Source organism: Dama dama, chromosome 20 (genome assembly GCF_033118175.1).
Source record: "Dama dama isolate Ldn47 chromosome 20, ASM3311817v1, whole genome shotgun sequence".
NCBI lineage: Eukaryota > Metazoa > Chordata > Mammalia > Artiodactyla > Cervidae > Dama > Dama dama.
In genome coordinates this window covers 23,964,646-23,983,411 of record NC_083700.1, presented here as the reverse complement: position 1 = coordinate 23,983,411, position 18,766 = coordinate 23,964,646, and the positions used below count along the sequence as shown (strand labels likewise).

Sequence of the window (18,766 nt, the reverse complement as noted above, 5' to 3'; positions counted from 1 at the left end):
GTACCGCTGTGAACACTGGGGCACAAGTATCTTTTCCAAGCATGGTTTTCTTCAGATATATGCTCAGGAGTGGGATTGGTGGATCATATGGTAGCTCTAGTTTTCGTTTTTTAAGGAACCTCCATACTGTTCTCCCTGTGGCTACACTAAATTGCCACCAACAGGATAGGAAGTTTCCCTTTTCTCCACAACCAATCTAGCATTTATTGTTTGAAGATATTTTGATGATGGCCATTCTGGCCAGTGTAAGGTAATACCCCATTGTAGTTTTGATTTGCATTTCTCTAATAATTAGCCATGTTAAGCATCTTTTCATGTGGTTTTTGACCATCTGAAATGTCCTCTTTGGAGAATGTCTATTTAGATCTTCTGCCTATTTTTTGATTGGGTTGTTTGTTTCTTTAATGTTGAGCTGCATCAGCTCTTTGTATAATTTGGAGATTAATCCCTTGTCAATCGATTGTAAATATTTCCTTCCATGCTGTGGGTTGTCTTTTCATTTTGTTGATGGTTTCCTTTGCTGTGCAAAAGCTTGTTAAGTTTAATTAGGTCCCATTTGTTTATTTTGGTTTTCATTTCTTTAATCTAGGAGGTGGATCCAAAAAGAACTTGATGAGATTTATGTCAAAGGGTGTTCTGCTTAGGTTTGCTCCAAGAGAGTTTATAGTTTATAGTATCCAGTCTTACATTTAGATCTTTAATCCGTTTTGAGTTTGTCTTTGTGTATGGTGTTAGAGATGTTCTAATTTCCTTCATTTACATGTAAATGTTTTCCCAGCACCGCTTATTGAAGAGACTACCTTACATACATTGTAGAGTCTTGCCTCCTTTGTTGTTGATTAATTAATCATGGGTGCATGGGTTTATTTCTAGGATTTCTATCCTGTTCTATTGATCTATCTTTGTGCCAGTACCACACTGCTGTGATTAGTGTATCTTTGTACTGTAGCCTGAAATCAGGGAGCCTGATTCCTCCAGCTTTGTCAAGATTGCATTGGCTATTTAGGGTCTTTTGTGTTTCCATACAAATTTTAAGATTTCTTTCCTAGATCTGCAAAAAATTCCATTGGTAATTTGATAGGGGTTGCATCAGATCTGTAGATTACCTTGGGTAGTGTAGTCATTTTGACAATATTGATTCTTCCAATCCAAGAACATGGTATATCTGTCAGTCTTTCTTTCATCAGCATCTTATAGTTTTCAGAATATAGGTCTTTAGCCTCCTTAGGTAGGTTTACACCTAGATATTTTATTTGTTTTGATGTGATGGTAAATGAGATTGTTTCCTTAATTTCACTTCCTGACCTTTTGTTGTTAGTGTATAGAATTGCAAGATATTTCTGTGTATTAATTTTGTATCCTGCAACTTTACCAAATTCGTTGATCAGCTCTAATAGTTTTCTGGTAGCATCTTTAGGATTTTCTATGTGTAGAATAACCAGTCCACCCTAAAGGAGATCTGGCCTGGGTGTTCATTGGAAGGATTGATGTTGAAGCTGAAACTCCAATACTTTGGCCACCTGATGTGAAGAGCTGACTCATTTGAAAAGACCCTGATGCTGGGAAAGATTGAGGGCAGAGGGAGAAGGGGACAACAGAGGATGAGCTGGTTGGATGGCATCACCGACTCAATGGACATGGGTTTGGGTGGACTCCAAAAGTTGGTGATGGACAGGGAGGCCTGGCATGCTGCGATTCATGGGGTCGCAAAGAGTCAGACATGACTGAGTGACTGAACTGAACTGAACTGAACTGAATCATATCAGGCTTCCCAACATGGTAAAGAACCCACTTGCCAATGCAGGAGACATGGGTTTGACCCCTGGGTCAGGAAGGATCCCCTGGAGGAGGAATTGGCAACCTACTGCAGTATTCTTGCCTGGGAAATCCCATGGGCAGAGGAGCCTGGTGGGCTATAGTCCATGGGGTCACAGAAGAGTCAGACACAACTTAACAACAAAACAACAATTATGTCATCTGTAAATAGTGACCGTTTTACTTCTTTTCCAATTTGGATTCCTCTTACTTCTTTTTCTTCTCTGATTACCGTGGCTAGGACTTCCAAAACTATGTTGAACAAAACTGGCAAGACTGAACATCCTTATCTTGTTATTGATCTTAGAGGAAATACTTTCTTTTTCAGCTTTTCACTGTTGAGTATGATGTTAGCTGTGGGTTTGTCACATATGACCTTTATTATGTTGAGATAGGTTCCCTCTGTACCCACTTTCTGGAGAGTTTTTATCATGAATGGCTGTTGATTTTGTCAAAAGCTTTTTTTGCATCTATTAAGATGATAATGTGATTTGTGTTCTTCTATTTGTTAATGTGGTTTATCACACTGATTGATTTGTGGATATTGAAAAATCTTTGCATCCCTGGGATAAAGCCCAAATGATCATAGTATATGATCCTTTTAATGTATTGTTGGATTCAGTTTACTAGTATTTTGTTGTGTCATGTTCATCAGTGATATTGGCCTGTAATTTTCTTTTTTTGTGGCATCTTTGTCTGGTTTTGTATCAGAGTAATGGTGACCTCTTAGAATGAGTTTGGGAGTGTTCCTTCCTCTGTAATATTTTGAAATGGTTTCCAAAGGATAGGTATTAACTGTTCTCTAAATAGAATTTGCCTGTGAAGCCATCTGGTCCTGGACTTTTATTTGTTGGAAGTGTCTTAATTACAGTTTCAGTTTTAGTAATTGTGATTGGTCTATTTATATTTTCTATTTCTTCCTGGCTCAGTTTTGGGGGATTGTATGTTTCTAAGAATTTGGCCATTTCTTATAGGTTGTCCATTTTATTGGCATGCAGTTGCTTGTGTGGGAGTCTCTTATGATCCGTTGTATTTCTGTGGTTCTATTGTAACTTCTTTTTCATTTCTAATTTTATTGATTTGAACCTTCTCTTTTCTTCTGATGAATCTGGCTTAAGGTTTATCTATTTTGTCTATATTTTCAAAGAGCAAGGTTTTAATTTCATTGATCTTTTCTTTTGCTTTCTTTGTCTCTATTTCATTTATTTATGTTCTGATCTTTGATTTCTTTCCTTCTGCTACCCTTGGATTTTGTTTGTTTGTCTTTCTTTAGTTGCTTTAGGTATAAGATTAGGTTGTTTGAGATGTTTCTTGTTTTGTTAGGTAAGATTTATTGCTGTGTTGCATAGGTTTTGGATCATCACATTTTCATTTTCATTTGTTTCTAGGTATTTTTTAAATTTCCTCTTTGATTTCTTCAATGATCCATTGATTATTTAGAAGCATATTATTTTTATTCACATGTTTGTGGGTGTTTGTGTGTGTTTTTTTTTTTTTTTTTTTTTTACAGTTTTCTTGTAGTTTATTTCTAATCTCATAGTGTGTGGTCAGAAAAGGTGCTTGATGTGATTTCAGTTCTCTTAAATTTCTCAAGGCTGGCTTTCTGGCCCAGCATATGGCCAATCCCGGAGAATGTTCCATATGTAATTGAAAAGAATGTATTGTCTGCTGCTTTTGGATGGAATGCTGTAAACATATCAATTGACTCCTTCTGGTTTAATGTTTCATTTAAGGCCCATGTTTTCTTATTGATTTTCTGTTTGGCTAATCTGTCCATTGATGTAAGTGGGGTATTAAAGTCCCCCACTATTATTGTGTTACTGTCAATTTCTCCTTCCATGGCTGTTAGAATTTGCCTTATACATTGAGGTGCTCATGTGTTGGGTGCATTTATATTTACAACTGTTATATCTTCTTCCTGGAGTGCTCCTGTGGTCATTATGCAGTGTCCTTCTGTGTCTCTTGTCATATATTTATTTTAAAGTTTATTTTGTCTAATACGAGTATTGCTACTCCAGCTTTCTTTTGATTTCCATTTGCATAGAACATCTTTTTCCATCCCCTCACTTTCAGTCAGTATGTGTCTCTAGTTCTTAAGTGGGTCTCTAGTAGACAGCATATATATGCGTCTTTTTGTATGCATTCAGTCAGTCAACGTCTTTGATTAAAGCATTTAATCCATTTTCATTTAAGGTAATAACTGATACACATGTTCGTATTCTTGCCTGGAGAATCCCAGGAACTGGGGAGCCTGGTGGGCTGCCGTCTATGGGGTCACACAGAGTTGGATATGACTGAAGCGACTTAGCAGCAGCAGCATGTTCTTATTGCCATTTTGTTAATTGTTTTAGATTTGTTTTTGTAGGTCTTTTTTCCCCCCTTCCTCTTATATTCTCTTTTCTTGTGGTTTGATGACTGTCTTCAATGTTGTGTTTGGGTTGATTTACTGTTTTGTGTGTATCAATTGTAGATTTTTGTTTTTTGGTTACCATGAGGTTTTGATATAGAAGTCTATATATAAACAAGGTTGTTTTAAGTTGTCCATCTCTTACTTTCAAATGAATTTCCAATAGCCTGCACTTCTCATGATTATTGGTTTTGATACCATATTTGTGTGTGGATAATTCTCTACCTTTACAGTATGTTTACCTTTATAATAGGTTTGCCTTGCCAATAAACTTTCCCATTTGTAATTTTGTTTCTAGTTGTGGCCTTTACTTTTCTGCCTAGAGAAATTTCCTTAGCATTTGTTGCAAAGCTGGTTTGGTGGTGCTGAATTCTCTCAGCTTCTGCTTGTCTGTAAAGCTTTTGATTTCTTCATCACATCTGAACAAGAGTTTTGCTGGGTAGACTGTTCTTGGTTGTAGGTTTTTCCCTTTCATTACTTTAAATATATCATGCCACTCCCTTCTGGCCTGCAGAGTTTCTGCCAAAAATATCAGTTGATAACCTTACAGTGATTTGCTTGTATGTTATTTTTTGCTTTTCTCTTGTTGCTTTTAATATTTTCTCTTTGTCTTTCATTTTTCCCAATTTGACTAATATGTGTCTAAGAGTGTTCCTCTTTGAGTTTATCATGTACGGGACTGTCTTCACTTTCTGGACTTGAGCAACTGTTTCCTATCACACATTAAGGGTGTTTTCAGCTATTATCTTTTCAAATATTTTCTCAGGCTCTTTCTCTCTCTTTTCTTGTTCTGGGGCCCCTATAATACAAATGTTGGTACGTTTAATGTTGTCTCAGAAGTCTCTTAAACTGTCCTGATTTTTTTCTTTTTTTAAAAAAATTGAATGTATTTTATTAAGACTAATTCTGAATGGAAAAACATAGCTAAAATAGTGCCTTTGGCATTTTTTTTTTCATTTATTTTTATTAGTTGGAGGCTAATTACTTCACAACATTTCAGTGGGTTTTGTCATACATTGACATGAATCAGCCATGGAGTTACATGTATTCCCCATCCCTATCCCCCCCTCCCACCTCCCTCTCCACCTGATTCCTCTGGGTCTTCCCAGGGCACCAGGCCCGAGCACTTGTCTCATGCATCCCACCTGGGCTGGTGATCTGTTTCACTATAGATAATATACATGCTGTTCTTTCGAAACATCCCACCCTCACCTTCTCCCACAGAGTTCAAAAGTCTGTTCTGTACTTCTGTGTCTCTTTTTCTGTTTTGCATATAGGGTTATCGTTACCATCTTTCTAAATTCCATATATATGTGTTAGTATGCTGTAATGTTCTTTATCTTTCTGGCTTACTTCACTCTGTATAATGGGCTCCAGTTTCATCCATCTCATTAGAACTGATTCAAATGAATTCTTTTTAACAGCTGAGTAATATTCCATGGTGTATATGTACCACAGCTTCCTTATCCATTTGTCTGCTGATGGGCATCTAGGTTGCTTCCATGTCCTGGCTATAATAAACAGTGCTGCGATGAACATTGGGGTGCACGTGTCTCTTTCAGATCTGGTTTCCTCAGTGTGTATGCCCATGCTGGGTCATATGGCAGTTCTATTTCCAGTTTTTTAAGAAATCTCCACACTGTTTTCCATAGTGGCTGTACTAGTTTGCATTCCCACCAACAGTGTAAGAGGGTTCCCTTTTCTCCACACCCTCTCCAGCATTTATTGCTTGTAGACTTTTGGATAGCAGCCATTCTGACTGGCGTGTAATGGTACCTCATTGTGGTTTTGATTTGCATTTCTCTGATAATGAGTGATGTTGAGCATCTTTTCATGTGTTTGTTAGCCATCTGTGTCTTCTTTGGAGAAATGTCTGTTTAGTTCTTTGGCCCATTTTTTGATTGGGTCATTTATTTTTCTGGAATTGAGCTGCAGGAGTTGCTTGTATATTTTTGAGATTAATCCTTTGTTTGTTTCTTCATTTGCTATTATTTTCTCCCAATCTGAGGGCTGTCTTTTCACCTTACTTATAGTTTCTTTTGTTGTGCAAAAGCTTTTAAGTTTCATTAGGTCCCATTTGTTTATTTTTGCTTTTATTTCCAATATTCTGGGAGGTGGGTCATAGAGGATCCTGCTGTGATTCATGTCAGAGAGTGTTTTGCCTATGTTCTCCTCTAGGAGTTTTATAGTTTCTGGTCTTACATTTAGATCTTTAATCCATTTTGAGTTTATTTTTGTGTATGGTGTGAGAAAGTGTTCTAGTTTCATTCTTTTACAAGTGGTTGACCAGTTTTCCCAGCACCACTTGTTAAAGAGGTTGTCTTTTTTCCATTGTATATCCTTGCCTCCTTCGTCAAAGATAAGGTGTCCATAGGTTCATGGATTTATCTCTGGGCTTTCTATTCTGTTCCATTGATCTATATTTCTGTCTTTGTGCTTTAGCATCTTATTTGAAGCTTTCTATTCCATTCTGTTCCCTCATCTCCCTCCTTCATTTTATGTCAAGTTACAACTTGGTTTCATGGTGATAAAATCAAAGTCTTAGGCCTCTGGGATGCTTTCATGGAGAGTTTTGTTGAAATGGCTCCAGTAAAAAAAAAAAAAACAGGGAGACTGCCTTGTACTGTGGGCCCACTGATGGCATCAACTTTGTACTTGGATGCCAGGTAGACATCTGCCACCTTGGTGTCATAGCCACCTACAGGACTTGGACTCTGTGAGTTTATGTCCTGGTGTTCACAGCAGCAGATGGTGTTCCAGGGATCACCCTTCTTGTAAGGATCCTCCTTGTAATGTGGATTCTTTATCCATGGGGAAGAAAAGGACTTTTCAAGAATGATTCTTGAGAAATGTGCTACATACTGTTATATTGCATGATATATTTCCTGGATTCCATATCAGTCACTTGGTCACACTAGAAGATTTTAGTTCATGAAGACAGATGGTAAGAGTAGTCCAAACCCAGCTTCTTAACCAGCATTGGATAGTCACTCCAGTTGTAGTATTTTTCATGGAAAGGAATGTTGTAGGAGGGCCAATATCCTCTCCGCAGAGCATTAGTTTTAAACTGTCCTTATTTTGTTTTTGTTCTTTTGTTCCATGGCAGTGATTTCTACCATTCTGTCTTCCAGCTCACCTATCTGTTCTTCTGCCTCATTTATTCTGGTACTGATTCCTTCTAGTGCCTTTTTCATTTTAGTTACTGTATTGTTAAACTCTGTTCTTTATACCTTCTAGCTCTTTGTTAAACATTACTTGTATCTTCTTGATCTGTGCCTCCATTCTTTTCTGAGATTTTGAATCATCTTTACCCAACATTACTCTGAATTTGTTTTGGTAGATTGCCTACCTCCACTTCACTTAGGTGTTCTCCTGGGGTTTTGTCTTGTTCCTTTGTTTGGAACATATTTCTCTGTTGTCTCATGTTGTCTAAGTTTCAATGTTTGTGGTCTCCTTTCCACAGGCAGCAGGATTATAGTTCTTTTTGCTTCTGATATCTGCCACCTAGTGGGTGAGGTTGGTCCAGGAGATTGTTCAGGCATCCTGGTGGGAGAGACTGGTGCCTGCCTAGTGGTGGGTGGACCTGGATCTTGCCCCTCTGGTGGGCAGAGCTAGGTCAAGGGGTATGTTTAGAGGCATCAGTGGACTCCAGCTGACTTTATTCAGCCTGTCTGCTGATGAGTAGTGTTGTGTTCCTATCCTCCTGTTGGTTGTTTATCCTGAGGCATCCCAGCACTGGAGCCTTTAGGCTGTTGGGTGGGACCAGGTCTCCGTGCCAAAGTGGTGACCTCCTGGAGAGCTTACATTGTTGAATATTCCCTGGAGCTTCTGCCACCAGTGCCCATGTCCCTACAGAGAGCCAGGATACCCTCCAAGACCTGCAGGTAGGTCTGGCCCAGGTTTCTATGGAGTCATTGCTCTGGCCTAGGTCCCAGTGCTCATGGAACTTTGTGTGCACCCTCTAAAGCTGGAGTCTCTGTTTCTCCCAGCCCTGTGGAACTCCTACACTCAAACCCTGCTGGCCTTCAAAGCCAAATACTCCAGTAGCTCCTCCTTCCTATTACAGATCCCCAGGCTGGGAAGCTTGGTGTGGGACTCAGAATTCTCCTGTGGGAGAACTGCTGCAGTATATTTTCCTGTTTGAGGGTAGCCCACCCAGCAGGTATGGGATTTGATTATATCATGAAAGCACCCCTCCTACTCTCTCACTGTGTCTTCTTTGTCTTTGGATGCAGAATATCTGTTTTGGTAGGTGCCAGTGTTTTTTGTTGATGATTGTTTAGCAGTTAGTTGTGATTTTAGTGTTTTCACAAGAAGAGGTGAGCTCATCCTTCTACTCTGCCATCTTGTCCTGCACTCCTCCTCATTTATTCCATTTTGTGAGAATAGTCACATAGCTCACTGCAGAAGTAATGTGTTTGGTTAAGGCCTGTGGCTCTGATGCAACTGGATGTATGTATCATATGGTATATGCATCCTATTACCTTGATAAAAACTGAAACAAATTCTATCTTTTTAAACACATTTGATGTCAATATTTTTAGATGAGCAATTATAGTCTTATAGAATATTTCTTAGATTTCTTCTTCCCCCAGTAATAGAGAAAGGCTATGGGTGGTAAGTGCAGGTAAAAAAGCAAGTAGAACTTGAGAAGTCCAATTAGTTATGATCTCTCATCTATCCTGCTCGTTCTTTTTTTTTTTTTTTTAATTTTAAAAAATCATTTACTTTTGACTATACTGGGTCTTATTGCTTCACAGGCTTTTCTGTAGTTGGGATAGATGGGCTTCTCATTGTGGTGGCTTCTCTTGCTGCAAAGTACAGGCTCTAGGCACTTGGGCCCCAGAGTTGTAGTTCCCAGGCTCCAGAGCACAGGCTCAGTAGTTGTGGCATATGGGCTTAGTTGCTTCATGGCATGTGGGATCTTCCTGGACCAGGGATTGAACTCATGTCTTCTATATTAGCAGGCAGATTCTTTACCACTGAGCCACCAGGGAAGCCCTATCCCTCCCAATCTTAAGTGTTGCCCAAAGGCCTGATGCCTTCTTCTTCCTCTCCCCTTTGATTCCTGAATGTGGAGGGCATCACCTCTTCTCCCTCAGTCTGTGCACTTCTTCAGCTTAGTATTGATCTTCTGCCTTGAAAGACCCTGCTCTCTAGCCTCCAGGACTAAGGTTAATAAGGAGGAGAAATATTAGGTTTGACTTCATCTGTCAATCATGCGCCCTCTAGGTGGATAAGGGTCATTTGAGTCTCAAGGAAACTCCAGGCTGGAGTGTGTACCATCTTAATATGTGCGAGTCCTCACCCAGGAAAAGTGACATCCCCATCACAGCAGGGGATGTAATGGTTCTAAGCAGGTTCTAAGCCACAATATTCCTGGGATTCTGAGATTACAGTGGGGTCCTTAGCAGAAAGGAACGTCACAGAAGAGGTTCTGACAGATGCTTGGAAACACTTGGAGCATTGCCACCAGACCTCTCTCTCTCTTTTCAGCTTACACCTGGGATGCCTGTCACCAAGTCCCTTTGAGCAGTGACTTGAGCCACCTGGTGGCAGAGATCCGAGCTTTGCGAGGGCAGCTGGAGCAGAGCATTCAGGTGAACAACTCTCTGCGACTGCAGCTGGAACAGCAGTTGGATGGTGGTGCCAGCAAAGCCAGCCTCATCTCCTCCTCCGTTAACCAGAAATTCCCCACCAACACTGACCCTGGAAACAAGCAGCCGTTCTTCCAAGGTAGGAAGGAAAAGGGAACCATGAAGCCCTCAGCCAATGGGAAGGTCCCCAGGATGTGTGTGGTGGAAGGGACAATATTGCCTCTTCCACACTCCTTAGGGTCAGGGTGAAGTCAGAGATGCTTCAGTACAGCGCCATGAGGGCATGGAGTTTAGGGTCAGACCCGGCTCCAGATTCTGAGTTTGCCACTTACATGTTGTTTGCCATAGGAAAAGTGTTAAAACTCCTCAAGTATTTAAGCCTCATCTTTAACATGAGGATAATAATAATATCAACTATCATGTGGAGCATTAAATGAAATAATTTACAAGTGCCTGACACCATAAGAAGTACTCAAAACAGTTAACAGCTATATGTGTTAATGCCTATTCCTTATGTTTGTGGAGTGTTTTAAAATTTACCATGTTTTCAAATAATTTTTCAAATAATTTCATCAGAGCTAGTGCAGGATTTACTATCTCTGTATTTCACATGAGAAAATACAGGCACCGGGACAATTAACGGATACACTGAGGCCTGTTAACAGGCCAACCCGGGATTCAAAGCAGAAGTTTTGGTTTGCTGTGTTCCTTCTCCCTCATGATGCTCTGTCTCGGTATTGCTTCTCTTCCCTCTCAGGCTTTGCCCTCTCAGTGCCTCCCCATAGCACCAGCCAGGACTCATCCCTGCTGGCTCAGTCACTCCTCATCATACAGCAGAGAGGCCTGAGCTAGAAATCCAGTTCTAAGCCACATTTGCCTGAGTAGGATCAGATCAATCTCTTCGTGATATTTTCCAGATTGCGGTCTGGTCTCCAATAGGGCATCTCAAACTCACCAAGGCTTATGTCTCCTATTCTTCTTATACTAGTGCATATTTTCTAGTACTGACTCATCAGAATGGTGATTAGAGTGCAGAGTTAAATCCCCATAAATCCATTCACTTCTTGATCAAATATTTTAACATATGTACTGCATATATTTATGCATATTTATATTTAGTTACAAAGCATTGTATTAGACATACTGCATACAATATTATATTCAAATCTGGGATTAGAAAAATACACCTAATAATTTTTTCAAACTACAAGTTTTTTTTCTCATGGAACAGCCTTCACATCTTATTTCAAAATAAGTGATTAGTTTGTTATTGCTTTTGATTGTGGTACATGGGTGATGACTAAATGAGAGGAGAGTCGTGGTGCCTTAGATCTCCAGTGGAGTGGTGTGTTCCAAGGTTCCTAAAGCTGTGGTTGTCTTTACTCCCCAGATTCGGTTGCCTCTCCTCCAGTTCGGGATGTGGGCATGAATTCTCCAGTTCTGGTCTTCCCCAGCTCTTCTTCTGCGGCTCCTGGCCCAGAGACCACAACCTTCAGTAGGACGAACGGTAAAGAGGGCAACCACAGAACTCAGGGTCTAATGATGGAAAATTATTAATACAAGTAACTTTTGGTTCTCTGTATACACATTATTTGAATGTAGAGATTTTTCTCTGCATGTCCCAAGGCCTTTAGCCCTATCATTCCACCTCCTGTGGCTGCCATTTTTGTCACTACTCTTCCGCCTATGGTTTTCCTATTGCTCTGGTATTGCTTCACTGCACTGTAACCTCTTCCTTCTTGAAAGTGCTCTCTGTATCCAGCTTAATTTCCTTGTCTATGTCTTCTCAACCCCCAAATTAAAAAAAAAATTAATGTCTGTCCTGAATGTCAATAAGGATAAAATTTACCTCCTGGCAATTTTATGATTATGAGATGCTAAGAGAAAGACTATAATAATATAGAACCCAGAATATGTATGGACGTCACAGGTGTGCTTTCCAAAACTGGTGATCTTGTTTCTGGCCTCTTTTACTATTTGATGTCCCTTTTGGATTGAACTGAGGATGACTATGAATAACAGTGGGTTCTTTGTTGTTGTGGTTTTATTCTTCAGAGCTGGGTTTGGATGCTTCTCCAGTAACGAAGAACCCTCCCAAGCTGGAAGGTGATGCTACTGATGGCTCCTTTGCCAATAAGCATGGCCGCCACGTCATTGGCCACATTGATGACTATAGTGCCCTAAGAGAGCAGATTGGGGAGGGCAGACTGCTGGTCAAGAAGATAGCATCACTTGTGAGACCGACCTGCAGCTTCTCTGGTCTGGAAGCTCCAGGCATGGAGGTAATCACATTTTAGCTCTTAGGTGCACCTTTTCCTTAAGCCTTTCTTCTTTTGATTTTAGCTCCTTCTCCCACTATCTTTTTTCCTGCTCCACATCTCTCACAGCTGAGGATGTATCTTCCATTTACATCCAGCTAGGCCTTCCGTCTTTACCGGCTAGTTTCACTACAAGCTTCGGTCTGTTCCAGATGTAGCTGACTCTCTATTTCCCCTGAGAACCACAGAAAAGCATGTGCAGCATTGCCATCCTCATCAGTAGAGCATGTTAGGCATCAACATACTTGCAGTGCTGTTTGGTAGCTTACTATCTGCTAAAGTCACACTGGGATATGATCATTTGTGGGCAGGATAAAATCACTTCATCAGTTGCCTGGGAATTGAGAATATTCACCCATATGGGCCAGATGTGTGGGAAGGGTGAGGAGAGTGGCAGCCTTGGATTTCTCTGCTCACACCGAGCAGGGGAGGAGAGCAGGCCAAAAGGCTTCTCAGAGTCTTTCCCCAGGGAGAGACCTAGGTACCAGCCGCGGTGCTGTCCGTGCTCCAGGAGCCCCCGCGCGTGAGAGGGAGGCCCACACCTGAGTCAACAAATACAACAAGGGGCTCCAGGCACAGTGCCGGAAGTGCTGTGGGTGTGACGGAGGGAACCCAGAAGTGGCGATTACTCCAGAAGGAAGGCGACAGGTTCATGGGGGTTAGGGTGCCACTAGGGGGTGTGCAGTTCTCTGGGGAGGAGAACATGCCAGGTGAAGGGAAAGCGCTCAGTCCTTCCAGCTACAAATGGTGCAGCCCATTTGAAGCACAAGGCCTGATTTAGGGAAGGGCAGTAGGGGTTGGGGTACAGTGCAAAAATAGGGACCTTAGACTCCAGAGCACGAAGCAGGACTGAAAGCTAAAAAGTGTGGAATCAAATGAATTCTTACAAAGTGGGAGGTCCTTGCTAAGGTCAGAGAACCTTGGCTTCTAGGTTAGAAAAAAGTCTCACAGGTTCAAGCCAAGCCTGTGGCCATACCTCGCTCACAAAGGAAGCCGAGGCCTGTGCTCTCAGCCACAGGGATGCCCATGGTTACTCCCCCCTTCCCAGGTGATGGGCAGCGAAGGCATCCAGGAGCTGAGGAGCAGCGCCACCGCCCTGCACCAGCGGCTGGAGGAGTCGGCCTCCCTCCTCACCATGTTTTGGCGAGCGGCCTTGCCAAGCTCCCCTAGCCCTGCGCTTGTGGGCCAAGCGGTAAGAAGCCAGCATCCTCTACCGGTTCTGCCCCCAACTAGCCTTCTACCTCCTCGGCCTGCAGAGCCTGAAGGTCAGGAGCCGAATGGGCAGTTGGGACGAAGGGGACATGAGGGGTGTGTCCCTGGAGGGAGACCTCCCCTCTGTGGTGACCACGCTCTGTGCAGGTCTGAAAACATCCCTCTCCCCACAGCCTGACGCCCAGGATAAGGAGCCAAACAGGAGAAGAAAAGAACATAGAGGAGGCAGAGACATGAGAGCCCTGCTAACCCACAAATGTTCCATCCCTTTAACTTTCTAAAGTTCAGCTGAGCTGAAGTTCAGGGCCATTTAAAATGTCAACACATCCTTTTCCATCCTAAGCCCACTCCCACGCACTCCCAGGTCCACATAGGCAGACAGGATCACAGAATGTCAGCAGGAGTGGACCAGCCCTTTTTACCCACCCACTGAAATCCCAGAAAAATTTCCACTTAAACCTGTGTCTCTGGGTCAAGCCTGGTGAGAGTCAGCCTGCCCCGGTGCCCTCAGATCTCAGACCATTCTGGTTGATGATCTTGGATTAGGTAGATTTCAAAATCTCTCCTAGGGTTCTCACTCCAGACCAGTATCAATGATAACTTTAGGGGATCCAATGTTGCTAATTCCAAGGAGAAAGTATTTTGCCATCCTGAGGTTGGCAGATATGTTTACAGACTTGTAGACCGTCTCAGGCCAGCCCTGTCTCCCCAGGCATAATATTCCTAATGACCAAGTTTTGATGCCCAAGTGATATAACTATGTCAGCACTAAATCAGAGCTCTTACTGACAGCTGGGAGTTTCAGTGTGGCCTGGACTCAGGTTCTCTGCAGCAGCTAGAGTGTGGCCTGTGCTTGTTTGCACAGGGGCGTCCAGGTCCTTGGTATTCCCACCTCATGGCCCATCCTGAGCCATCACCTGCTGGAGGGTTTTAGAGGCTTTGATGAGGGAAATCTGGCCCAGAAATACTTAAGATTGCAGAATCCTATTTGGGGTTGTAAAGAACCACAAATCACAGGGTGCTTTAGGCCTTCTGACCACTGACAGAACACCTATTTTTCTTCCCAGGGAGAGTCCTTGAAAAAGGAACTTCTGGAACTGAGAACCAAACTATCCAAACAGGAGAGTCTCCTTCAGAGTACATCTGAGCGCCTGAAGACTGCCAACCAGCAGAAGGAGAGCATGGAACAGTTCATCTTCAGCCAGTGTGGGTGCCCTGAGCCAGGGAATGGGACAGGAAACTGGGGGGCCTTCCAGGCTCCCCACTTGTGCTGTGAATGGACAGTGACCAGAGAGGCTAGGGGGTGGGGGAGACTGACGTGACATCCCTGAACCTCCTGTGCCATCAGTAATCATAGAGGCAGAGGAGGAGATATGAGGGGTGGAGGGGAGCAGGAGACCCCAAGCTGAGTGGCCAGAAAGACAAGCTCCAGAACACACACACCCAAGACAGATGTGGACCCCGCTGGTAACTTCTGCCTTTGGGAACTGTTTTGTTGTTGTTTCAGTGACCAGGACACACGATGTTTTGAAGAAGGCAAGGACTAATTTGGAGGTAAGGAAACCACTGCACTGATCAGAGCAAACTATCACCGAATGTATCAATGCACAGGTGACTCCTGACCTGCGCTGACCTTCCAAGAGGAACTTTCTGGTCCACCTGTGAGAACACAGGTCCTCAGTGAGCATCCCTCTAGATTCCATCCCCATCAGTCCTCCCACCCTAATCAGAAACCTCCCCTGACTTCCCAGTTCACTCTCAGTTTGTCATCATCTTCTCTCTTGACCCCAATCCTCTCTCCTTTATGCCATGTCAGGACTGGGGAGAAATGCAGTTCAGTTGATTCTCAAGATCAGAGGACATCTGGGGTCTGCCTCTGAATGAGCTTTCCAGTAAAGGAATCCTGAGGCCAGTCATGGGTTCTGGGGTTCCTGTGTCACTTATGAAAAAATGATGGAAAGATGCCACCTAACAAGTTGATTTCACTGCACACTATTGGGCTGAAAGCAGCAATTTGATTTCCACATATTTTTCTTTAGGAAACAACACAAAAGAAAATCATCAGGTCTTATTGATCTAAAAGAGAACTTGGAAATAAGGAAAAACTGAAACTTAAAGGGAAAGATTATCTATAAGGCAGGCATTCTCTACGTTTATTTAAAATACCAATGCATTCTCTAGCAGCCACTTTGAAAAAAAACTTGAGGTGTTAGAAATGGCTTCAAAGTCAAAAACTAAGCTTTTTACCTTGGACTTTAAAGCTTTGCCATAATCAGTTGAGCCCATTCCTAGGAATGTTCCTAAATTGTAACCTAAAAGGATGTTGACCCCACAGTGTGAAAATGGGTTGGGCCATAATTTAACCCTGATTTTTTTCCTGCTAATTTCTTCTGATTCCTTTCTTTCCTGAGCCTTTTTAGAAGAACTCTTACAAGACTGCTTCTGTAAAGCCATATTCCTGTCCCAGCAAAGGTAACCCAACAGCCTCTCATACCCACTGGCTTGGAAGTCTCCTTCCCACTTCTGCTAGGCCACTGGAAATGGACCAGGGCCCAAGTTCTAATCCCAGGCTTGTCACTAACTGGCTGTGTGGCTTTGGCTGGCCCCAGTCTCTGTGAGACCACTGACCCTTATCTGTAACAGGAGGCACTAGACTTAGGTGATTTCTGAGGGCCCTGCTGACCTGTGCCCCCCATCTCCTCACCAAGTAAACAGAACATAAACTTAACAAGGGGCCCGCCTCAAAATGTCCTCTCCTTCTTACAGCAGGCCACTTCTACATGTGCCTGTTTCATGCTAAGCATATCTTTTCCTGGGAAATGACAAAAGTCATCCTCTTTCTCCCAAGCAAAAGGGAGAGTGAGCTCTTCCCCTCTTCAGGGGAAGAGGGAGCCGTAGGGTCTGGCCACCTGGTGTGCAGTGGCTTTGAGCAGAGACCTGACCACAGGTGGTGTGGGAAGCTTTCACTCTGACCTGGTGGCACCAGCTGCTCCCCAGACCTCAGCGCCTCCCTTCAGCTCATCCTCCTGACAGGCTCCCACCGTGATCCTGGCTTCTGTCACCACCCAGCCCTCTCCAGCCTCAGTGAGCCAGCAGCAGGACCTGATGAAGGACTCTGACTTCCACTGTGTTACTTTGGTCTCCAGGTGAAATCCCTAAGGGCCCTGCCATGCACTCCAGTCCTGTGACCCTTGCCTTCCAGGAGACATGCAAGAAGCGAAGCCACCAGAGGTCCTTAAAACAGCAAGAAGGATGGGCCTGCGCCCCTTCTTCCCAGCTCCCTGTCTGCTGAGGAGGATCTGGGCCCTCCTCCACACCTACTGGAGGGTCTGGAAGGAGTCCGAGATATGGCCTTGTGGGCAGGGTGAAAGGCAGAGGGCCTTTCCTGCAGTTGAGGACTAACCAGCCAGGGTCCCCGTGGCTCAGCACTAAGGAAAACATGCCTAGTGAGCAGAGGACCTTGTGACGCTGCTTCTGAACACCCTGGGGCGTGGGAGCCAGCGACAGACATCTGTTGCCTCGTCACCTGTCCTCAGAGGGTCAGCTCAGGGGAAACAGAACCTGCTTCCCCACAATGGAGCATGTGGTCCCCACATTGGAGCTCCTTGGCAGATCTGAAAGCACAGGCCTGAGCAGCGGTGTGTTGCAGGACAGTGTGGGCAGGGGCCCGACTACCTGACCCAGGACCCATGCAGCTGGGTCACTGTCAGGCTGGGCATCAGTCTACACTGCAGCACCTGAGTTCTTTGAATCCATGTGGTGGGAGTGGTGACTCCCATATGCCATCCCATGCCATCTCATGCTTAGCCTAGACCTCCTTCTTATATTCTATTGTGATCTCCAAAAGCTGTACTGACTTTACATATACTGTCCCCTTTTGTCATCCCAACTTCTCTCTGGGAACTAGGGACTAATGGCCACAGCAAGCCCACTGAAAGTCTTGTGTAAAGCAAACCGGTGATCACTTTTAAGTGACCTGCAAGAGGCCCCCAGTTGTGCTTGTGCTGAAGCCTAGTCTGTGTCTTCACAAAAGTGCTTTAGAAAGTGTGTATGTGTGTATAAATGTATGATATATATTTATATATGTTGCTATAGTGATATGTGGAAGGCTAACATAACTGGTGGACAGGGTCAGTGAAAGGAAATGACACAGTCTTTCTGGTGGCTATTAAAGCAAACTACGTATCAAAAAAATAGTTTTCTTTGCCTGCTTACTTTCCAATTTCTTACCAGTCTGCAGGGTGAGTGTGTAAGAATAGGAAAGACAAACTCACTAAAAAGCTCAGCATCTGAAGCAGAATCAAGATGCTATAGTGGTTGGTATGGAGATCCCCTCCCCCACAAACACATCAAAAATACATTCACATGTGGGACACTTCTTAATGGAAACTAACTGGAAACTCACATAACTCTTGAAAACAAAAGCTGCCAGAAGGATCTACACATAACTCGGTAGGATAGGAAAGAAAAGAATCAGGTTGGGCCCTGGGCCCCTGGGCAGGATCCGCAAAGAGAAGGTCCACAAGGATAGACCCTGGCCCTCGAGTTAGCAGGTCAAGTCACAATTTGGACATCCTAGTCCTGGAGTCCTGCAAGGAGTGGCCCGGCCCCCTTGCCTCCTGGGCAGTCTGAGACTGAAGGATTGGAGAAGTCTAGACTACTCATCAGGAGCACATGCTGGGTTGCTGACAATCAGGGTGGAGAGTCGTGCACTGTGAGCAGCCTCCTTGCTGTATTTCCCAATCCAAAGGGGCCAATGCCCTGACTCCACTCACTCCACACCACAGTCTGGCACAAGATCTTGACAGAGACTCGATCTAGCTTTGCAGAGACAGACCAGGGTACTCCTGGAATAGCCTCAGATGCCATAGTCAGTAAGGGCTCAGAGCAACAGGGGTAGGTGCAGCAAACATTAGTGTGTGCAGAGGGCAGCACAACAGGAGTATGCAAGGGCCAAGGGATGAATCTTGAGCAGACAGGCCCCGAGAGAGGACATGACCTAACTAGGCAGAGACAGCCCAGAGGCCCTGGGGTGTGGTCCAGCTGGGGCTTCCATGGCCATCACGAACACACCACACTATGTATGGAGAGGTTTGTCTTCCATTTGAGTGCTAGATCTGGGCAGACAGGTCCTGGGTGGGTGCCACAGAGGCAACCCAGATCTCAGGCAGCAGTGCAGCCACAAACCCCCAACCTCCAGCCCCAGCCCACTCCACACCACAGCCTTATACTAAATCTGAGACAAACAATAGGAACATAACCTTGGGCTGCCCCTGAGTGGAGCTGTAGATGTATATCCTGTGTGAATACATGGCCCTCACTTGCTTCACCACTCACTTCCATGGGGCAGGGCATGCACTCAAGGGCAACAGCCTGATTAAGCCCAACCCTCAAGGCTTCTACTCCAATAACTGGGG

At 43.9% G+C, this 18,766-nt stretch overlaps 1 protein-coding gene across 4 annotated transcripts in view; it reads left to right on the top strand.

The window, feature by feature from the left end:
• Window positions 1-17,527, top strand: part of PDE4DIP (phosphodiesterase 4D interacting protein) — a 243,942-nt gene extending 226,415 nt beyond the window's left edge. For 2 of the 4 annotated variants that reach the window (XM_061121024.1, XM_061121023.1), the window contains exons 41-47: window positions 9,719-9,958; window positions 11,210-11,326; window positions 11,875-12,101; window positions 13,186-13,329; window positions 14,417-14,555; window positions 14,857-14,903; window positions 16,496-17,527. In XM_061121024.1, the coding sequence (XP_060977007.1) occupies window positions 9,719-9,958; window positions 11,210-11,326; window positions 11,875-12,101; window positions 13,186-13,329; window positions 14,417-14,555; window positions 14,857-14,903; window positions 16,496-16,537 (956 nt within the window). In that variant the 3' untranslated portion in view covers window positions 16,538-17,527. Of the gene's footprint in view, window positions 1-9,718; window positions 9,959-11,209; window positions 11,327-11,874; window positions 12,102-13,185; window positions 13,330-14,416; window positions 14,556-14,856; window positions 14,904-15,769; window positions 15,822-16,495 lie in introns of all 4 variants that reach the window. The other 2 variants (XM_061121025.1, XM_061121022.1) reach the window with 2 other exon arrangements.
• Window positions 17,528-18,766: the final 1,239 nt, after the last annotated feature.